This window comes from Hemibagrus wyckioides, linkage group LG14 (assembly GCF_019097595.1).
Source record: "Hemibagrus wyckioides isolate EC202008001 linkage group LG14, SWU_Hwy_1.0, whole genome shotgun sequence".
In the NCBI taxonomy this organism is placed as follows: Eukaryota; Metazoa; Chordata; class Actinopteri; order Siluriformes; family Bagridae; genus Hemibagrus; species Hemibagrus wyckioides.
The window spans coordinates 3,503,078-3,526,210 of NC_080723.1; the positions used below are offsets into that span (position 1 = coordinate 3,503,078).

Below are 23,133 nucleotides of genomic sequence, written 5' to 3' on the forward strand. Positions count from 1 at the left end.
CTTTCTCCTTCTTGAAGTCCACTATGAGCTCCTTGGTCTTCGTAGTGTTGAGCAGCAGGTTGTTGCCAGCACACCACGCAGCTAGACAGTCCACCTCCTCTCTATAAGCTGACTCATCGTCGTCTTTGATGAGTCCAATCACCGTGGTGTCATCTGCAAACTTGATAATTGTGTTGGAACTATGTACAGGCTTGCAGTCATAGGTGAAGAGAGAGTAGAGGAAGGGACTCGGCACACAGCCTTGTGGTACTCCGGTGCCAAGGATGAGAGTGGAAGAGCATTGGCGATCTATCCGAACATGCTGGGGCCTGTTGGTCAGAAAGTCCAGAAGCCAGTTGCAAAGTGATGCGTTGATGCCCAGGTCTCCAAGTTTGGTGACTAACTTGGAAGGGATGACAGTGTTAAACGCTGAACTAAAGTCCAGGAAAAGCATTCTGGCATAGGTGTCTTTATTGTCCACGTGGGAGAGGACTGAGTGCAGCGCTGTGGAAACTGCGTCCTCCGTGCTTCTGTTCTGATGGTAAGCAAATTGATGAGGGTCAAGGGTGGCAGGAAGACAGGTTTTGAGGTGTGCCAGGACCAGCTGCTCAAAGCACTTAGTGATGATGGGGGTGAGCGCTACTGGGTGGTAGTCATTAAGGCAGGATGCAGTGGAGTTTTTTGGTACAGGCACAATGGAGGTGGTCTTAAGGCAGGTGGGCACAATAGCTTGGGCTAGAGACAGGTTGAATACGTCTGTTAGGACCCCCGCCAGCTCCCCAGCACATGCTCTGAGGACATGCCCGGGGATACCATCAGGCCCTGCTGCTTTCCTTGCATTGATCCTGCTTAGTACTGCGCTGATGTCATTAGTGGAGAATGTGAGTGGCTGGAAGTCTGCTCGGAGCTCGATTTTGATTGCTGGCTCCAGATTATCCCTTTCAAAGCGAGCATAGAAGTTGTTTAGCTCATTGAGAAAGGAGTAGACGGGGGTGAAGGGTTGATGGGCCTGTAGTTGCTAATGGCCTGAATGCCCTGCCACATCTGCTGGGGATTGGAGTTGGAGAAGTGTTCTTCAAAACTCAGCTTGTAGCAGTACTTGGCCATCTTAATGCCCCACTTCAGATTGGCCCTGGCTGTACTGTAGGCCTGTGCATCACCAGATCTAAAGGCAGCGTTGCAGGCCTTCAGTATGAGGCAAACCTCTTTGTCCATCCAAGGCTTCTGATTTGGGTACATGGTGATCTGTTTCTGGGTGGTGACACTGCCTGTCGTGGTGTTAATGTAATCCAGTATAGAGGAAGCGTAGCCTTCAATATCCAAGTGGGAACCACAGGTCGCCTGAGTGGCAAACATGCTCCAGTCGGTGTGTTGAAACCGGTCCTGAAGTTCAGTGTCTGCCCCCACTGGCCACACTTTGTCTTTACTGTTGGCCCCACACATTGGATGAGTGGTAAATATGCAGGGGAGAGGAACAAAGAGAGGTGATCCGATTGTCCCAGGTGGGGGATGATGAGGAGAAGGTATAGAGTTGGGTGAAGGCAGGGATGCAGAGCACCCCTGGGACTTTTTCAGAAGATAGCACGGTGGGCTGACTGGGCTAGAGGGAAGAATAGAATGGGATGAGTGAGGTGCATATCATGTGACTAAACAAGGCTTAGCAGGCAGCGAGAAAAGGCAATGAAAAGACTCAGGGCCCAGGATATGCACCAAGGTTGGTGAAGACAGTGTGGGCAGTAAGCTAGATGGGTTACTGTGACATAGTCAAAACAATAGTAGGCTGTAGGGTATTGTGACCTGGTCTATGGAAATCAACAGCATTGAAACATCAGTAATTAATGGCAAAGAAGCGTGGAGGATGTGAAACAGTATAATGGCAAGGCTTATTTACATTAAAAATAGAAGTGCATCTAACTTAGATTAATCATTTAAGGAAATGTCAAGATGACATAGAGAAAAGGTCAGGGTACTTACACATCGTTGTGGAAAACAGCGTATGCGGTCAAGATGACCCGTGTGGGCAGCTTGAGAGCTCACGGTCAAATGAAGTTGATAAGGAAGTGGGCGCTTATATGTAGACGATATTTTTCTTAAAATTTTCCAAATTAGCCTAAAAATAAGGGGAACTTAAGACAGAAAAAAGTGATGTCATCAAGGGGAGGATGATCTCAACTAAGGGGCGGTATCGGGACAAACAGGAAAATAATAGGAAATGGTAAAAGTATGTAAATTAAGTAAGGAGGGGCCAAATTAGCTCAAACATGAAAATAATAGGAAACTGCTCAACATATTCAAATTTTAAGAAGGAGGTGCCATAGGGTGCCTGAGGTATAAGTAGAGGGGAATTTTGGGGGATTTTCAGACCAGCTGCTCTCTTCAGAAATACATGTGATTGACTGCATGGCTGAATAAAGAAACCTGCTTCTTCTCATCTGCTGACTGAGATCTTCTTTATTTTGGCTAAGTTTTTGATAGTTTATTGAGTTCATTGGGTAAGATTATGGAAAGCTAAGAGAAATAGACACAAACTAAAATTCCACCTGGTGATATGTCCACTCAGAGGGGGGCTCTGAGTTCCGACAAGTCCTCAGTCCAGTGTTTTTGATTTATTTACTAGTGCTAATCACTTACTGTTGACTGTAACTGGTCTGTTCTTATGCCATTGAGTGAACATTGTTATCTGTTACTTACACTGTCGTAGCTTTTGTTAAGTTTGGGTTTGTGTGTTTCTGATACTTTTGATATACTGTACTTGATCATCGGAAATACATATATATATATATATACAGGGGTTGGACATTGAAACTGAAACACTGGCCAATTTAGTGTTGGAGGTTTCATGGCTAAATTTGACACATTCCACCAGTAAGAGCAGAGTGTGAAGGTTTAATTAGCAGAGTAATAGCACAGTTTTGCTTAAAATATTGCAATGCACACAACATTATGGGTGACATATCAGAGTTCAAAATTGTTGGTGCACGTCTCGCTGGCGCATCTGTGACTAAGACAGCAAGTCTTTGTGATGTATCAAGAGCCACGTATCCAAAAAACATAAAACCACAGCTGCCCAACTCACTGCAGAATTAAATGTGCACCTCAACTCTCCTGTTTCCACCAAAACTGTCCATCGGGAGCTCCACAGGGTCAATGTACATGGCCGGGCTGCTATAGCCAAATCTTTGGTCACTCGTGCCAATGCCAAATGTCGGTTTCAATGGTGCCAGCAACGAAAATCTTGGGCTGTGGACAGTGTGAAACATGTATTGTTCTCTGATGAGTCCACCTTCACTGTCTTTCCCACATCAAGGAGAGTTACGGTGTGGAGAAGCCCCAAAGAAGCGTACCACCCAGACTGCTACATGCCCAGAGTGAAGCATGGGGTGGATCAGTGATGGTTTGGGCTGCAATATCATGGCATTCCCTAGGCCCAATACTTGTGTTAGATGGGCGCGTCACTGCCAAGGACTACCGACTACCGACTTCTGGAGGACCATGTCCACCCAATGGTTCAAACATTGTATCCTGAAGGTGGTGCCGTGTATCAGGATGATAATGCACCAATACACACAGCAAGACTGGTGACAGAGTGGTTTGATGAACATGAAAGTGAAGTTGAACATCTCCCATGGCCTGCACAGTCACCAGATCTAAATATTATTGAGCCACTTTGGGGTGTTTTGGAGGAGCGAGTCAGGAAACGTTTTCCTCCACCAGCATCACGTAGTGACCTGGCCACTATTCTGCAAGAGGAATGGCTCAAAATCCCTCTGGCCACTGTGCAGGACTTGTATCTGTCATTCCCAAGACGAATTGATGCTGTATTGGCCACAAAAGGAGGCCCTACACCATACTAATGAATTATTGTGGTCTAAAACCAGGAAACCAGGCGTTTCAGTTTCATTGTCCAACCCCTGTATATGTATATGTATATATATATATATATATATATATATATATATATATATATATATATATATATGAAAATGCAAAGAAAACTATATTTGTTTTATTCAATATGAACGGCTAAGTGAATAGATAAACTAAGCGTGGCTAAGTTTGCTGACTTGTTAAATTAGTTTTCTTCTTGAATTTAGCTGTAACCTATAACCTCTGACAATAAACCACCGGTTTCTTCTGTATTTAGTCAGACTATTTAACCATATCGTATGGTTACAAACTGTGTTATAGGTTTTCCTAGTTACTGCAAGTTAGCAGGATACGTTAGCATACACGCTGCCCGTTCGATCAACAGTACAGACTATTGAAGTCTTATGTAGTAAATAAATTCATACAGTAGTTATCACGGTTTCAATTAAATCATAATATTCTCCTAGAGAGCTTAAGGTTTTCTGTTAACGTACTAACATACAGTATCATTTCCATCATAGCATAGCATATAATCTACTGTGTTCAGTATACTATAGAGCAAGGAAGGGTATGTTCTGCTTTAGAGGTGTTTAAAAGTGTTGTTTATGTATGGCCTAAAACCTGTGCTAAAATCCAAAATATGCAGCCCAGATGATCCGCTGTGGAAACCCCGAACAGCCCGAACACTACAGGAGAAAAAAATGTTTGAGTCTGCTTTGAAAGAACATGATTAATCATTTCAAGGAAGTCCTTTAACCCTTTTATTTGTTTATTTTTTTATTGTCTTTCAATTTTTTAAAAATCTTCAGGGAACCTTTTAGAGAAGGCCCACATATGGGTGTAATGGTCAGGTGTCCACATATGTTTGGCCAATTAATGTAGCGTTACATATCTGAGTGATGATCATTTATTGTTGCAGAGAGTTTCAGAGACCCAGGGAAGTCGTTGCTGACAAACTGGCAGCATGTCTCACAGAACAAACCACCAAGAAAAGAAAACAAGAAGACGAGCTGACCTCCAAGGCAGCTGCAGGAGCTGTAGCCAACCAGGATAAACAAGAGCGTGAGAAGAAGGAGAAGAAGGCTGCCATGTTGAGGAGTATTGCTGAGCACAGAGAAGCTGTGGTAAACTCCTTTACCTTTAATGTTTCAAAGGTTTATACTTATAAATGGTTTCTGTTACTTGCTTATTTTTTGGGGGGTATTTAAATGTATTTTTGTCTCTGATTTTGCAGTGCAAAAAGGAGAAGCAGGACGCCTCCGAGATCCTTAATGCTAACAAAGCAGCAGATCTCCTCTTCCTTCACAATCAGAAAACCAAGGCCCAGAAAAGGAAAGAGGAAGCCAAACTGCTACAAGACTTTCATGTCCATCAGATGGTGAGTCAGCTCAATTTTTAGCTTTAGTTTAATGTAAAGACTTTATTTAACATAACTACATATCTTTAGACTTTATTTAACATAACTACAAATGGCTCATGCATGCATGGCTCAGAGAAACACCTCCATTCTGCACAAGGCCTCAAAGGCGGGCATTGGTGGAGGACGCGGACTGGTGTTTGGAGGCGTTAGACCGAGTTATCAGGTTCAGGATAAATCAGGAGTTCAGCTGCCCAGAGATAATAGCAACTGGTGGACTGAGGCTATGACATCAGGGATTTGCCAAAATGGACCAAAATGTAAGTACTGTACCTTAAGCCTATGAAGACACGAAAGCATTGTTTCCGTGTATATTTGTTTTTATGAGCAGTTATTATTAGCGTATCTCTATTAACAGCAAAAGGGAACATGGCTTATGAAAATTAACAATGGTTTAAAACCAAAAAACATGGTTTTCCTACAGCTGAAACTAACAAAAAAAACATGGTTACTGTAGTAAAACCATTGTTACCACAAAATTACCATGGTTTTTCATTTCTTCATTGGCTTAGGGAACAATACTTACATCTTGGTCCATTCTGGCAAATCCGTGAGTGTGATGTGATAGCCTCGGTCCACCTGTTGCTATTATCTCAACAAACTCTGGTGAAGTGGACAAGCAGCAGGTGTCGATTATGCCTCGATGGCGAATTTGAAGCACTGAATTTGTGGAAGCTAACTAATACGCACCGAAATGTCCTGTCAATTATTAAAGGTTGTATTTTCAAAATCTGAATATTTAATATTGAAATTTTAAACAATGCAATTTTGTGTCTCCACTTGAAAAATCCAGCTTAATTATGCAACCATGTTGAATCGCAGAACCTTAAAATGCAAGCACTGTTAATACGATGAATATTTTTTAGAGTTACTGCTATTCAGCACCTTTTTTTTTTGCTTCAAATACTTTTGTCACTATTTTACTTCCATACAAAATAAACAGAATTTCCCTTTCAGGTGAATTCAGTGTCTGAGCATTTATTTAATGCTTTTGTGTGTGTGTGTGTGTGTGTGTTAAAAAAATTTTTTTTTTATATATATATTTAAAGGAGCAGTTTATACTTTTCTATACTATTCATTCTGTACTATAAGGTGAAACTCATAATAAAAAGTCTGAAGGTTCTGTTGCCACCATCAATTTTTTCTCCTTTTCACCAGGATGGCTATGTGACTGCTCCTTCTTGATGCTGAACAGAACCTCGTCAGAGTAGATAGAATCAGAGAATAAGTTGCTGATGTTAATAATTGCAGAATAAACTGCAAAATGCCTCTGTCCTTATCTGACTCTGCACTGCACATGCAACTAAACAGCCAGCACTAATGTCCACAGAGCGTTAAAAACTGTGTAAAAGTTTGGTATGAACTATTCAACACCCATTTTAAATCAGCTCTGAATGTGATATCCTATAAATATTTTGTATTTCAGTATCCAATCACATAAAGCATGTTCAGATGTTGAACTAGTGTACTTTTCATTATCTAGATAATAAAGTGAAGCTGGATCCCAGCATAGAAGAGGTCAAAACTGTACTGTACCCTTGAGTGTACTGTACTGTGCTTGTGGCAGACCAACCAGTCAATTTTCATTTCCTGTCAAGGAAAGCTGCATCCACATAATGTCAGGAGTATAAAGTTCAGGACAGTCTTTGTGACAAAGAAGTTCACCTGATTTTCTGTAAAGCCCATTCCTCTAAGGACATGACACTGCTTTATTAGCAGCCATAGTAGTGCATTTTACAGCTAATTTTAGGCAAATGCTTGGCAGATAAGTAGTCATTCATGCTGTATTGACTCTTTATCCTTTAAAGTAAAATGTCTACTTTATAAATAAATTATTATGCCAAACACTTGTGTTTTTTTTGGTCAAATCATACCCTCACATACGTGTCAAGTCCACAGTTACCTGAGTCAAAGTCTGGCCTGAATGAGACTCCGGTGTGTGAGTTTAACATGGAAAATGCTTTTACAGAATAATACATATACTGGGGAAAATACTAAAAATGGCATTTTGAAATAAAAGGAGCAATAAAAGCATTTAAGCACAATAACCCTGTGACAGGAAGACTTGTGAAATTCAGAATTGTCAAACTGCATTGTATGGCTTGTTTATATTTTGGTATACGTATATTTATGTTCTTATGATTTTATAGTTCCTGATGGAAGAAATCCTACTACTAAGTGTTGCTCTGATTCCTACTCAGAACTTTCATAGAGTGGAAAATCATTATCATGGAAAGACAGAAATTTTAACAGAAATAATTCTTATAGTGACCAGCTCATGTTGGAGTAGAGGGTAATGAGAGGGTGGATATTATAGCTAAGAAGGCTCTCAAACACTCTAAAAACTAGAGAAGTATACCAGTAATGAACTCTGAAGACAAAGGAGTGATTAAAGTAGCTGTTGGAGCGATTGTATTTTTTGTTCCGGACACTAGAGGGCGTATGAGTATTTTGAGTGTATTTAAGTAAGGTGTCACTGATTAGGCCAGAGGTCTCTAACCTTTTTCACTCTGAGAGCTGCTTAAGGAGCGCTGACTAAAGTGGTCAAGATCTACTCGTGTTATATTATTAGTAAGATTTATTTACATAGCTAATTGCCATGAACCAAACCAACTGAATAAGCTATTTTTGTGTGCATTAAAAAAAAACTCAGTTATTATTTTCAGATTTCGTTCATTCATACATTTGCAAATTTGTACTTATAAGTCCCCTGGTGCATACCCTGATGGCCTGAGCAAGACTGGAAAAGACTTGTTTTCATTAAAAACCTCTGATATTGAAGTCAAAACCTGGAATTGTATTGGCCTTTATATGATTAAATAATAGTATTTTTATGGCATTCATATGCATGTGCAATGGGAAATACAGTATTAAACAGTACTTTACTCCAAAACACCAGCTGCACTAATAATAAATGTCTACAACTCACTCATCCTGCAGCATCGTGGCTTTCCAAGTTGAATGGATCTGCCATGTATTTCCTTCATCCTTTATCCAAACTACTTCAATTTGTGCTTAGAGATTTAAGTTTATATACTGATTCCATGCACGGTCTTGGTGCTAGCTGTGTGTGAAATCAATTGATAATTGATTATCGATGATTTATAAGGCTGTATTAAACTGTGTGAGGAGTATGATTTGTACTGGTTGGTTTGTTCAGTATACTGGAAAGGGGCTGGGGTTTATTGGGTTTATTTGATTTGGTGAATTTTTACATATTGTATGAAACTTTAGGAGAGATACTCAGACGTGTGTTCTGAGCGACATGTCGGAGACCCCTGGTCCACTTTATTACAAAAATCAGTAATGACGAATCTAATAAAACAAGTGGGACTGGATTTTGTGGATTTTATTACTCTAAACAACACTTTTAAAACTGGCTTAAGAATTTCCTAAGTAATCCCTCTTCACTTTGGAATATTATCCCTAATTATATGTTTTAAAAAGTTAATGGTTTGGTGTTTTGTTAAACTGCAGGGGAAATGTAAGTACAGTTTTGTTAAAGTTTACATCAGTGTTGATATACATTGCATAGTACATGGCTGGATCAGACTATACCTTTAAACTAGTTATGTATAATATAAATGGAGTCCACAATCCCCTTAAGAGAACCAAGATTTTGTCAAAACTAAAAAAAAAAAAAGCAAGATAAGGTTCAAGTGGCATTTCTACAAGAGACTCATTTTAATCAGACTGGACACTCCAAATTGGCACACAATGGATGTATTTTCCTCATCACATGTTTCTGGCAGGAGGAGGGGAGTGGCTATTTTAATATTAAACAAGCTTGGGTATGACCATCAGACCGAAATTACCGATAAAGAAGATATTTTAATTAAAGGACAAATTGAAGGTGCTCCAGTTACATTCATAAATGTTTATGTTCCTCCAGGTAGCAAATATCATCTCAGCTGAGACACAAGGAACCTTAATTGGTGGGGGAGATTTTTAATACGATCCTCAATCCAGAAATAGACACCTCTAAAGTGACAGTGAGATATATAACTCCTACAGCAAGAAAACTTAAATCTCTACTAAGAAATCTAGGATTATTAGACCTTTGGAGAGATTTTTTCCCCCAAAGGAGGAGATTATACCCATTACTCCCAGCCACATGCGAAATACTCAAGAATAGAGTATTTCATTATAAATATGGGGTAAAAATCCTACAAACACTGCTCTCTCACAGTAACCTGCCAAGTCTGGTAACTAATGTCTGTCTTATTAATATGAGTATGAAGTTCCAGCTTATATAAATGAAGTAGTTTAGTAATCCGGTCTGTACCACCAGACTGTGCTACTCGTCAGTCCGTAATTTTCCTTTCGGACCGAGTCGGGTAACTCAAAATGAGCCTGTTCATACAACAGCGTCTTGATGTCGTGGCTCTCGAACTGAGCCCGTCCTGGGTCTCCGATGAGGATCTGTGTTCTGTGAAGCTTGATGCATTTGTAAAGCCACTTATGTAAACTGTCTGTAAGAGTCTCATCATAGAACATGTCTCCCAGCAGGATGAGGTCCCAGTTCTCAGGTTCGGAACCGATCAGGTTCTGAGTCACACACGGCAAGGGTTCTAAACCATTCAGCTCGCAGTTCATCTTTGTGGCAACAGCAGCAACTGCAAAACAACGGCAAGTATACAAAATAATTGTCATATTAAACTTAACATTTAGAATTAATGTTTTTTGTTTGGGTAACACAAATGTCTTACTTGGATCAATGTCATTAGCTACCACATGAGCGGCACCACTGAGTTTAGCAGCAATAGCAGATGCTCCACAGCCACACCCAAGATCCAGCACTCTTCTACCTACTGACAGCTCTGGATGGTTTAGAAGATGCCTAAAAAAAACCCCAATAAAAAACACTTTTTTTAATCAAGGTTCTGATAACTTCACAATGCATTCTATCAGAGCACTGCAACCTATACTGTACCTTAACGCTTGTGATGTAAGATGTTTACATATACTAATATTAACACTGCGTTCAAACAGCCTGACACTTTTACCTGGTCAGTGCCTGTCCCCCAGGCCAGTATATCGCCCAAAAGGGATCAGGAAATGGCCAGAACTCTGGTCTCTCCGTCCAGAAGCGACATTTCTCTGTAAACAGTCTTAAAGAGATCTCGGGTGTTAAACTTTGACCTTTGACTATCTCAGTGTTTTCTGCAATAAACCGCTTTATTTCATGTTCTGTGTTGCATTTCATATAATGGCGAATGCTTCTTTGTCGAACAGTCTGAAGGGCTTTTCTCAGCACGTCTTTGCCACGTAAACATCTAAAGAGTCCTCGGTTCATGTCTATAAACAGCCCAGTAAGAATAAAACCCAAAGCCATAAACACCAGCGCTTAAACACCATCCTGAGCAGTAATCAATAAAATAATATAAACTACAGATATGCTCAATAGTCTGCGTCCTCTGTAAAACTTGTGCAAGAACGCGTGTTGTGCACGCATGCGCAAATATAACCAGCTAGTAGCTGTTAGTGATGTGCCGTTCACGAACGAGCCGGCTCTAAGAGCCGATTCTTTGTAGCGAAAAAGAACAGCCGACTCCCGTCGGGGAGAGTCGACTCTTCAGCCTCTCCTGCTTGTCACTACTCGATCCGTACAGGGAACACGATTTGTACTGCGCATGTGCGGGACTGCGTCTGCTTCTTGTCTGAAGCATGACGAAACGATTTACTGCAGTTTCGGTTATAATGTTGTTATAATACTACTAATAATATAATGTTATAATATTTTATAACAAATCGCGTTTCAGCTACAAATCAAGTAGTTACACTGCTCAGCTCTGTTCAGAATCCATTCAAGCAGGGGCGGGACTTTATTTTGATGGGCACACAATGCGGCCAATCACATGCTAGGACAGACTAGGATCATACCATTATGTGAAAGAGGGAAGGGGTACGGTCAACAACATACATGTAACTGTGCATTTTCTTTGTAACGAAAAAATACATAGAAATAAGAAACACTGAATTAAATTAAATTAATTAAATCCTTACCAACATAAAAACCATTCATTATTACTAAATTAGGCTAAAATAGAAGGCTCAGAGTGATACTAAATGAAGAGTGCCGTAAGAGCCGGCTCTTCAAAGGGAGCCGAGCCAAAAGAACCGACTCTTTAAAAAGAGCCGGACATCCTATTGCTAGTAACGATGCTTCGACCACTTCTTTTCTTTTCCATGGCTGTTGTCTCACCAATTTATTGTGCTTTACCACCACCTACTGATCTGGTGGATTTACAAATTGAACTGATGAAACTAGTTGAAATAGATGAGAAGCTACACAATCCACGGCTAATGAACATCGTGTCTCATTTTAAATAGGACATTGATGACCTTTGAACTTTCTATGAGACATACACAACACTAAGGTTTTTTCTTTATACACCAATCAGCCATAACACATTATGACCACCTGCCTAATATTGTGTTGGTCCCCCTTTTGCGGCCAAAACAGCCCTGACCCGTCGAGGCATGAACACCACTAGATCCCTGAAGGTGTGCTGTGGGATGTTAGCAGCAGATCCTTTAAGTCCTCTAAGTTGCGAGGTGAGGCCTCCATGGATCGGACTTGCTTGTCCAGCACATACCACAGATGCTGGATTGGATTGAGATTTGTGGAATTTGGAGGTCAATTCAACACCTCATACTGGTTGTTGTGCTCATTAAACCATTCCTGAATCATTTCTGCTTTGTGGCACGGTGCATTATCCTGCTGAAAGAGACCACAGCCATCTACATAGTAGGTGTCCATGGTCTGTAAAAATGCTGAGATATGTGTAATGTGTCAAAATAACATCCACGTGGATGGCAGAACTCAAGGTTTCCCAGCAGAACATTGCCCAGCATGACACTGCCTACACACCGGCTTGCCTTCTTCCCATAGTGCATCCTGGTGCCATGTGTTCCCCAGGTAAGCAATGCACACTCACTCAGCCATCCACATGATGTAAAAGAAAACGTGATTCATCAGACCAGGCCGCCTTCTTCCATTGCTCCGTGGTCCAGTTCTGATGCTCACCTGCCCATTGTTGGCGCTTGATAAATAGTGCACTTGTGAAAAGAAATATGGATCACACAATCTGTGCTTTACTTAAATTCTCCCATCATCTGTCCATCCTCAAGTATCACAAAGAAGCACTTCGAAACTTTGTCAGAGAGTATGCTAGCTAAATGAGCAGTGTGGAAACCTTCTATATCCTTTTGGTTCAGAGTCTAATCACTATTTAAGAGATCTTTTTATTCTGGTTCTTTCTTTCCTGTACTAAGAGGGGGGAATGTCATAGGAAATTGGTTTTGGAACTTTAGCACTTCAGAATGTAAAGTGTCTTATTAAACTGGCTAAATTTAAAATCCACATGAGAGCGTTTAGGGATCGTTGACACAGAGCTGGCACTTGCATGGCCAATCTGGTGAGCTGATAATTCATAGAGGAGGGAGACTGGACACACACACACGCTGTGATCTGTATGTGACCGTCACCATGGAGACCTGCTATCAAGGCCACAGTTTCAACAGGCTGCTTGAAGAATAAACAGTGCACAGAGACATAAGTGCTGATTGATAGAGAGAGAGGAAAAGAGAAGACCAGGAAGGCAGCTGCATGCAGGATTAAAACGGTAAACATTCACCTTCTGCACAGGATTGAACATATTTAGAAGACGTGATAATGACATTATTTTTATTATTATGTTCTATCTTATAATATTTTATACCCGCTCAGCTTGCAGCATAATTACAAACAAACAAAGTATTGTGGTACAGTACAGCGATGTTACATGTGCATGGCAGGTGTAAAAAATCTCCAGGCTGTGTGAAATATTACTGGCTGAGGGTAGGGCAGAGATGTTCTAGGAAAAAAACAAGGGACATAATTTTCACCAGCAGTGACAACAACTCGCTTCAAACAACTGGCTGTAAACCTCCTCCTACCCAGAACAGTCTTTCTTGCCTTCATACAGGTCATTTATGAAGATGGCCAGCTGGTTCAGTGATGACAGGTTCATGGCAGACAAAAATGACTGGGAATGGGACTGTGGTTTGGGATCTCAGGAACTCAGGAACTCGTTCAGATCTTCAAACCCTATCTTGTCTGAGTTTGACTTGTGGGAAAAGTCTCTCTTTAAATCTCGGGTAAGTGCTGACCTCTAAGTCAACCACAGGGCAGTTTGTTATACCAAAAACTAGTTTGTTATTTGCATAACCGTGTCAAACAAACCCCTTTTGTTCGGAATGATAAGGTTGTCTGACATCTCTGTTTTTAAGAGTCTGCGATATTATACTGTCTCATCATTTTTACGATATTGAGATCCATTTAAGCAATAGTTTGGTGTAAATCCTATCTCATATATTCAGTAGTATTTAAACAAACAAATCTGTAATATATAAATTTTTTTGGCATACAATCTGAGGTTCTGAAGTTCTAAAGTATAAACTAAATTAAAAAATAAATAAATAAGCAAATAAATAAAATAAAATGAAAAATAAAATTAAATTAAAAAATGAAATAAAATGAGAAATAAAATGTAATTTAATTAAATTAAAAATAAAATAAAAATTAAAATAAAATCAAATGAGAAATAAAATAAAATGTAATTTAATTTAATTAAATTAAAAATAAAACATAATAACTAAAATTTCTCTCCATTTTGTTTACACTCACTTACTGTTGTCTTGGTAGTCTCTAACTAGGTGCTATTGTTTTCAGTCCTCAGCTCTGAGTTGTGTGGGTGTGTCTCGATCTGTTCACAGCTCCAAAACCAGCACCAGGTTAGCAAATTTTGCTGTGAAATCAGTCCAAAATCACAATTGGCTATTTATCTTGTTTCATTTTTTTTTTTTACCTTTTGCTGTCAGAACAATTCATTTTCTCATGCTGTGTTACATCTTGTGTGTATTAGCTCCATTGGCGGTCAGTGTGGGATGAAACACAGCGAATCAGCTGCCAGGCAAAGATGGCAGTCTGCCTCACGTCTTGCGCCAGACGGAGCCCCCAGGTCCCACTCTGAGTTTGAGCTGCGAAGTGCGCTGGAGGAGAGCAGCATGAGGAGAACGGAGCTAATCCAGAGGCTTCGGGAGGCTCACGGTCGTCTGGACACACAAACAGACCTGCTGAAAGCCAAGGAGAGCCAGCTTCAGCACAGCCAGAGCACTACCCAACTTCTGGAGCGCAAGCAAAAGGTTGAGCTTTGTTGACGAGGTTGAGGAGTTACTTTTGCATATAACAGGAGTTTGTCTGTTGATATTACAGCTTCTTATTAAGAATTGACTTTTTTTGTTTATCCTATTGCATTTTGGACATTTGTGGGACAAAGTTAGGGAGGCCTGATTAAGATGGTTTGGACAGAGGAGGGAGAGTGAGTATATTGGTAGGAGAAGGTTGGACATGGAGCTGCCAGGCAGGAGGCAAAGAGGAAGGCCAAAGAGGAGGTATATGGATGTAATAAATGAGGATATGAAGCTAGTGGGTGTAAGTGTTGAGGATGCAGAAGATAGGGATAGGTGGAGAGAGATGATTCGCTGTGGCCACCCCTGAAGGGAAAAGCCGAAAGAAGATGAAGATACTATTGCATTTGATTAATTCTATTACACTTCATATAATTGGGTCTACAGTATAATGTTTTAAAGGTAGTACATGTTAAATTGTATTTGAGGTTGTCAAAGCCTAGATACAGGTTGTATTTTTTAATACAATTCGTATAAAGTAAGTATTGATTTCCTAAATGTAGGACGAGTGTGTGCTTCTTTCAAATCTATTGCCACTTATTTGTGTATGGCTTTTCTCCCATAGCAGCTGGCAAAGGCACTGACTGTTGTTGAGGAGCAAAAAGAAGCAGCTGAGCTAAGCCGCTTTGAGGAGAGCTGTCGCAGCGCAGACCTGCAAGACAAGTGAATATGTGGATCATAATACAACCGTGACTCATCATAGACATTATTTACTGTGATTTGAGTTTTATTCATCTGAGTGTGTGTGTGTTTGTGTGTGTGTGTGTGTAGGGTGCTGCAGCTGGAGATGGATGTTATGAAGATGAAATCTAACCTGGAGAGCAGGAGCACTGCACAAATATCAGCTTCACATTCAAAGCCACACCTGGGCAGGACCATGCCTGTAACAAAAGATGAATTTGTCAGAGAGGTAGACACTGCCACTGTATTGAGAAAAAATTTGAATAACAGATCAGCCTACTCTTCAAGTTTGTTCCATTGGTGTTTGATTAATAACTAAGAATTAATAACTGCTGATTGGACATAACATCTGTGCTCTAATTTGAATTGTGAAATGCCGGTGTTGACAGGGACAGAAAAAGGCAGAGAGGGGAATGCAGAAGCTTGAAGAATCCCTCAGGGAAGCAGAGGAGAAAGCCGTGACGACAGCAGCAGAAAAAGACCATGCATTAAAACAACTCCAATCCTGTAAAGAGGTCAGTCACTTTCTTTGATGGTTTAAGTATAAATTTAAAATTCTTCAACTAAACAGAGACCTTGTCTTTGTAGGATCAGCAGAAGGTATTAAGGCAGATGGAGGAGCTGAAGCAGCAGTTTAGCGCATCCTTGGCGGCTCAGAATGAGATGCAGGACCGGCTCAGCGAGACCCGAAGTCGCCTCGGCCAACTGGATCTGGTCAGAGAATTGAACAGTGATTAAATAGGGCTACCAAATCCGCACGAATGATACACCATTTCACACAGCTTTTACTTTGTGCTCCAAAATCTTCTACAGGAGAATGAACTTCTCACCACAAAAACATTGCGTTTGGAAGACAACATAGAGGACCTGAAATCAAAGCTGTCCACCGCTTTATCTGATAAAGATCGCCTGGTTCAGGTGCTTCCAGACTTTACACGCATATTAGTTTAATGCTTGAATATAATGTATGATTCAATGCTTCTTACTAAAATCCAGCTCATTATATATCAATAGACTACAGGCAAAATAAAGTTGTTCCCTTTACTATTATTTTATACAGGAGAAAGCTGAACTATACCAAAGAGTGCAAATCTTAGAACTAGAGCTACAAAGATCCCAGCTGGGTAGAGAGGGTTTTACTCAGCAGGTGTGTGATCTCCACTCCGAGCTAACTCAAGCCAAGAGCCAGGCCAACCAACAACAGCAGAATATCTTACTAATGAAAGAGGAATTGCACTCAGCCAAAGAGGTCAGGATTTCATACACTATACTGTATCATTGATGCTAGCTGATGCTAGAGTGTCAGACGGTGCCACATTGTGAAGCAGATCAATGAAATTTGTGCTAATAAAATGTTTCAGGAAAACCAAATGTAACTATTTTAGACTTCGGGGGAACGTTAACCTTCCAAATTAAAAAAGCACAAATAGTCAGTAGGTAAGAGTCAGATCTTGAGGCAATAAGGAGGCTCTAGGCTTATGATAATAATAATAATAATAATAATAATAATGTTCATCCCCAAATCACTTGATTTACTCTCTGTCTAGTTTGCTATGAGGTAGACACAGTGCAAGGAGATTAACCATCTCAAATTTTACTATATCAAAATATCATTAGATATGTGATAGATATCTGAAATGCTTAGTCTTAGATTTTAATAAAAAAAGATGAAGAGTAAAAACAGCATGTACGAAAGCCCCATACTTTGTTTATCATTTTAGATATTATTTTAGATGTATTATACTTTGTTAGAGTCTTTGTACCTGGATATATTTTCATGCCCTGCGTGTGTCTTTTGTCCAGGTGAATGAGAAACTCTCAGCAGACCTGTCCACAGCCACAGAGAGGGTTCAGGAGACATTGCAGAAGCTACATGAACTGGAAGCAGAGAAGCTGATTCAAAGTAGTCAGATAGCTGCGCTGGAGACTGAGCGCTTGCAGCTGATTGGAGAGAAGGAGGAGCTGATGGATGTGTTTGACCAGGGAGATCAGAAAGAGTTAAGAGATCTGAAGGAGAGATGCTGCCAGCTCAGGTAACTTGTAGTCTGACTTGAAATGTTAAAAAATAGATAAATAAAAAAGTTTACTTGATTGTAGCTTGGGTTTCTCTACCTGTTTAGAGAATTACAGGAAATGTTGGAGTATGAGAAGAAGGAGCTTGAGGCACACTGCCAGGGCCTGGAAAAGAAAGTAGAGAATGTTGAGGCAGAATATGAGCTTAAGCAGCAAGAGCTGAAGCTCATGGAAGAGAAGATGGAGCAAGAGAAGGAGGAGCTGAAGAGAGTGGCAGCTCACTGGAATGAGCGATGGCTGGATGCTGCGATGGCACTGCAGTCTACTCAAGCCCAACTAGAAGAGTCCAAAAACCAACAAGACTGTGATGCTGTATGGACTACACTGCTTTGAATTATTTATTCACTATATTGCCAAAGGTTTTGGGACATCTGCCTTTACATGCACATGAGTTGTCCCCCCCTGTGCAGCTATAACAGCTTCAAAAAAGGTTTTCCACAAGGTTTAGACTGTGTTTATGGGAATTTTTGACCATTCCTCTAGAAGTTCATTTGTGATGTCAGATGTTGGATGAGAAGGTCTGGCTCACAGTCTCCGCTCTAATTCATCCCAAAGGTGTTCTGTTGAGTTGAGGTCAAGACTCTGTGAAGTTCCTTTGCACCAAACTCGCTCATCCATGTCTTTATGGACCTTGCTTTGTGCACTGGTGTGCAGTCATGTTGGAACAGGAAGGGGTCATCCCCAAACTGTTCCCACAAAGTTGGGAGCATGAAATGTCTTGGTGTGAAGCTGAAGCATTAAGAGTTCCTTTCACTGGAACTAAGGGGCTGAGCCCAACCCCTGAATTCAATGATTTGGTGTTCCAAGACTTTTGGCAATATAGTGTATTTTTACTTGATGACAATCTACATTTTCTCATGTTTCAAAGTAAATAAATAAGTAAAAAAAACACAGATAATGGTTCACTATCAAAAGTCACTTCCTGGTTTTTATAGATCGTTCTTTTTCACATTTGTCCTCAGCTGAAGGAAGAAGCAGCAGAAATGAAGATCAGGCTGAAGACGATTGAGACAGAGATGAAGGACAGGCAGTAAGTTTGTGCATGAAGCATTTGGAATTTTTACTTAAATGAAAAGATATTTGACATTTAAAAATGCACAGGCTGTTCACATGATAACAATCTAGGTTGCACACTGGTAAGCTCCCATGAAAATATTTTGTTGGATTTGAAATTATTTTAATGGGAGCTCATCATTGTACACTTTTTATTATATGGTTAGTGTGATTGCAAGAGGGTTTAGGGACACTTACTATGTGATAGCTTAATGGTTCTGGTGCTGGACCGCTGATCGGCGTTTGAATTGCTGGTCCACCAAGCTGCCCCTTCTGTGAGCAGGACCTGAGCAAGACCCTTAACCCTCAATTGCATTTTTTTTTAGACTGTAATTTGCTCTGGATAAGGACATCTGTAAAATGTCTGTAATGTAAATGTATGTTCTCTTATAAGGAATCAGATCCAGAGTTTGCTAGAAGAGAAGACACACCATGAGAAAGAGTTGGCCAGAGTTAAGGTATATGTAACTGCATGTTCTTGCTTTTGCATGTGTCTCAAAGGTGTAATACTGATGTTGAGATTTTTACGCTTACAGAAAGAAGCTGGTGCTTTGGAGCGAGTTGAGCTTGATGCCTGCAGACAACAGCTGGAACTGGAGAAGAACAGAAGCCAGACTCTGCAGCAGAGGCTGATGGGAAACCCTGTATGTCCTTATTTTTCATTTACAGACCAGGCCACCAGTAATATACAAGCATGGTATAAGAGTATCACTGTGATGGTGGCTGTAGGTGTCTCTGGAGGAGATGGATGGAGAGCTGGTGCAGCTGAAGGCTGAGTTGCAGAAGGTGTGGGACATGCTGAAGATTCGTGACACTGAGCTGGAGGAGCAGCAGCATGAGCTGCAGTCTGCCCGTGGCCAGGTGAAAATGATCTGACAGGCTGCTGTAATGCTAAGTGATGACAAATGGGCAGTGGTAGCTTAGTGGTTAACGCATTGGGCTACTGATCGGAAAGTTGTGACTTGAAATCCCAAAACTATCATGCTGCCACTATCAAAGCTGCGAGCAGGACCCCTTAACCATCAAGTCCTCAACTTTGTATTTAATAAAAGTCAAATGAGGGAATGTTGAATAGTGAATAATTTTCAGGTGAGAAAATAAGAACGTTAAATGCTGAAGGTGAACATGAAGGTGAATTTGATGGCTTTACCATCCTCTGTGGGATTCTAGGTGACTCAGCAGAACAACGAGGTACAGAGACTGGAGCAACAACTGGCTAAGCGAGATCAGGAATTGGAACAAAGGTGGATACACATATAACTGTCACCAGAAATCTGTTTTACAGTATGCAAATGAAACATTATTGTTCCTTGTGTCCTGTAATATGTTAAAGTGTTTGTTTATATTCAAACAATGTAGTCAAGAACTTTTCAGTTGAAACCAAGACGAGATCTAATCCTATAGCAACTGTGACTAAGAAAAAACAAGGCCAATATGAAACTAAGATTCTATAGTATAGGTAGAAGATTACAGATCGTGTTTCCACTGAACAATTCTTTATGGTTCATGGACAAATCCATGGACAAAAATACTGACATTACTGATAGTGTGGCTGCTTTCACACAGATCGTAATAAAATATTTCCAGGTCTCTTTGCCTAGATGAGTCCAAGTCCTGATTTGTATGTTGTGTTAGTTTGAAGTTAGTGATGTTACAGATGTTGGTATGTCTCTTTAGAGCTCTTTTCCTGAAGGATTTGATGAGACAAAGAGACACAGAGAAAACTGAGGTCCAAATCAAGATATCTGCTCTTGAAAATGAGGTACACCACCAACGATCAGGGACTATTTTTAATCAATGTGCTGACCATTTGAATAATAAACCATGGCTAATCTTTATCGTATTGTATCCCTTCTCATGCAGCTTGCTGGACTAAAAGATCAGAAGATCATCCAGAAGCCAGAAACTCAACAAGACTCCCAGCCCATAGACTCTCTAATGGAAGGTAACTATTCTGGTTGTGTTCTCATTAGATATTAAACAGACTTTACATGCAAATTGACATCATGGTTTGCATTGTGGTAACAGAGAGCAGTAGGACCACCGAGCAGGATCTGCAGAAATCGTGTAGTGTCAGTCCTCCCCAACCGGTACTGGCATAACACCATCTGTTCTCCTCTATAACTGTCTTTAAACCTTATACGGCTTTCTATGCTAATGAGTACTCTGTTTTATTTAGGGGAAAGCAGAGAAGCGATCACCATTAGCAGAGAAAAAGGAGGCAGGCATAGATCCTGACCAACAGAGGAGGCTAATCACTGAGCAGGTGTGTAGACAGTGTAAACAATGTTCACGGTGTGGGCTTTGCACTTCACAACATGGACGTTTGAAATAGATAATTGTTGACTGCCTTAAATACATGAACCCTAAAGTGATTCCTATTAAGTTCATTTACATAATACACTCAGATTAAATATGATGCTTTTTATAATTTCATCTACTGCACCAGCTGAAAAGTCTGTTTAAAGGGAGGGAACAGATGAGCGATGTGGTGTCACCAATGATCCAGAGAAATGCTGGCTCAAAGTCCCCTAATGTTATCAAGGTATGCACCTAAACATTTCATTTCTATACACAACTACATCGATCAGGTATAACATTATGACCGTCTGCCTATTATTGGTGTTGGTCCCCATTTTGCTGCCAAAACAGCCCTGACCCGTCCTGCACTGTGTATTCTGACAGAATTTCTATCAGAACCAGCATTAACTTCTTCAGCAATTTGAGCAACAGTAGCTCGTCTGTTAGATCGGATCACACGGGCCAGCCTTCGCTCCCCACGTGCATCAGTGACCCTTGGCTGGCCATGACCCTGTCACCAGTTCACCACTGTTCCTTCCTTGGACAACTTTTGATAGATACTGACCACTGCAGACCGGGAACAGCCCACAAGAGCTGCAGTTTTGGAGATGCTCTGATCCAGTGGTCTAGCCATCACAATTTGGCCCTTCGTCAAACTCACTCAAATCCTTACTCTTGTCCATTTTTCCTGCTTCTAACACATCAACTTTGAGGACAAAATGTTCACTTGCTGCCTAATATATCCCACCCACTAACAGGTGCCATGATGAGGAGATCATCAGTCTTATTCACTTCACCTCTCAGTGCTCAGAATGTTATGCCTGATCGGTGTATTTAAAAAGGTGTTTGTGTGCTTGTTTAATGTCCATTCATTAAAAATAATGTTTGTCCTTCTGTACATAGGGTCAGCCATGATACAGCACCCCTGGAGCAGAAAGGGTTAAGGGCCTTGCTCAAGGGCCCAACAGTGGCAGCGCTAGGGCTTGAACCCCAATCCTCCATTTAACAAGCCAGAGCCTTAATTGCTTGATTTTTGTAACTTTCAAGCAACTTATGGAAATCTTGATGCTCTTTCTCTCGTCAAGTTTGTGAACTGCCTCAGAACTGAGCTCAAATGCATACGTTTGTAATTCTTCTTGCACCATACAGGAAGACTGAAATGATCTGAGTTACCTTTAACAGTTTAGCTACAAATAAATAGCATGTTGGAGCTTTGTGCTTATACTGAGATGATTTGTGATTAGTTATTATTTAGTAAAACTGTCAGGACAAGCTCCAAAACCTAAGCCTTGCTGATATACCGTGACATTTGATGTGATCCAGAGCGTTCACAACATTCTTCAGTGCTCTGTAAGTAAAATGAGTCCACAGAAATGACTTATCTATCGACAATTGTAGTGTCGAAAAATGTTAAAGAATCGCTCCCTACTGAACCCCACATCTCATCTGAACCTCTCCTTTATCTTCATAATCCTTCATCACACAAGCATCTTTATTACGAGACCAGCTGTAGATAAGCTTGATTCAGTTTGACATTTGTTCATGCAAGACGTCAATATTAGATATAATAACTATGATAATGATGGGTTGTGGTTTCCACCACAACAGAAAACAGCAGACAGACCCTGTGATTCCCAGACCCTGTAAACAAGTTAACAGAATAAAGGTCACTGTCGTTCTAGTAAATTATTTTTTGTCCCATTTGCTTCAAGTATTTTAATAGGACACTTAAAAAAAAAAAAAATTCATGCACAGATCAAACCTCTGACATTTTGTTCCAGTCTTTAACAAGACTCTTTACTAGCTCCGTGTAAGCTGTCTGCCATGTTCTGTTTAATTCCTGAGATCCCTTTTACGAGAAAGCAATCTATTTTATATAACTGTAAAAAAAAAAAAAAAAAAAAAATCATTTACTCCAAAATCCACATACCACATTTCAAAAGTTTTGGGACGTCTGCCTTTACATGTACATGAATGTAATATGGAGTTGTCCCACCCTTTGCAGCTAGAACAGCTTCAACTCTTCTGGGAAGGCTTTCCACAAGGTTTAGGAGTGTGTTTATGGAAATTTTTTACCGTTCCTCAGGCACTGATGTTGGACAAGAAGGCCTGGCTTGCTCTAATTCATCCCAAAGGTGTTCTATCGGGTTGAGGTCAGGACTCTGTGAGGGCCAGTCAAGTTCCTCCACACCAAACTTGCTCATCCATGTCTTTATGGACCTTGCTTTGTGCACTGGTGTGCAGTCATGTTGGAACAGGAAGGGGTCATCCCCAAACTGTTCCCACAAAGCTGGAAGCATGAAATTGTCCAAAATGTCTCGGTATGCTGAAGCATGGAGTTCCTTTTACTGGAACTAAGGGGCCGAGCCCAACCCCTGAATTGAATGATTTGGAGGGGTGTCCCAAAACGTTTGGCAATACAGTGTATATTCAACCAGAGTAGGACTACAAACGCTGAAGGAAACCACAAGATAGGCTGTGCATGACATGTTGCATTAAATCAGACTTTAATTCCACTTCATCAAGCT

The 23,133-nt window shown here is 40.6% G+C and overlaps 2 protein-coding genes across 5 annotated transcripts; one reads left to right on the forward strand and one right to left on the reverse strand.

The window, feature by feature from the left end:
* Nucleotides 1-8,478: 8,478 nt before the first annotated feature.
* etfbkmt (electron transfer flavoprotein subunit beta lysine methyltransferase) lies at nucleotides 8,479-10,598 on the reverse strand. The gene is made up of 3 exons (XM_058408513.1): nucleotides 10,270-10,598; nucleotides 9,973-10,103; nucleotides 8,479-9,879 (listed from the first exon to the last, which is right to left on the reverse strand). Exons 1-3 carry the CDS (start codon nucleotides 10,596-10,598, stop codon nucleotides 9,530-9,532), a joined length of 810 nt encoding a protein of 269 aa, XP_058264496.1. The 3' UTR covers nucleotides 8,479-9,529.
* A 570-nt stretch (nucleotides 10,599-11,168) lies between these two features.
* On the forward strand, nucleotides 11,169-23,109 carry LOC131364976 (golgin subfamily A member 6-like protein 7). 4 transcript variants are annotated; one of them, XM_058408504.1, is made up of 23 exons: nucleotides 11,169-12,891; nucleotides 13,234-13,405; nucleotides 13,980-14,041; nucleotides 14,173-14,452; nucleotides 15,063-15,160; nucleotides 15,269-15,407; nucleotides 15,568-15,693; nucleotides 15,767-15,892; nucleotides 15,992-16,096; nucleotides 16,239-16,427; nucleotides 16,982-17,211; nucleotides 17,299-17,563; nucleotides 18,214-18,281; nucleotides 18,699-18,762; nucleotides 18,841-18,948; nucleotides 19,034-19,165; nucleotides 19,475-19,548; nucleotides 19,982-20,066; nucleotides 20,168-20,249; nucleotides 20,333-20,394; nucleotides 20,484-20,570; nucleotides 20,754-20,849; nucleotides 21,509-23,109. In XM_058408504.1, the coding sequence occupies exons 2-23, from the start codon at nucleotides 13,241-13,243 to the stop codon at nucleotides 21,518-21,520; spliced, it is 2,655 nt and encodes an 884-aa protein (XP_058264487.1). In that variant the 5' UTR covers nucleotides 11,169-12,891; nucleotides 13,234-13,240; the 3' UTR covers nucleotides 21,521-23,109. The 4 variants fall into 4 exon arrangements, with proteins under 4 accessions (XP_058264487.1, XP_058264489.1, XP_058264490.1 ...); XM_058408506.1 differs by having other exon boundaries at nucleotides 15,066-15,160; XM_058408507.1 differs by lacking the exon at nucleotides 16,239-16,427.
* Nucleotides 23,110-23,133: the final 24 nt, after the last annotated feature.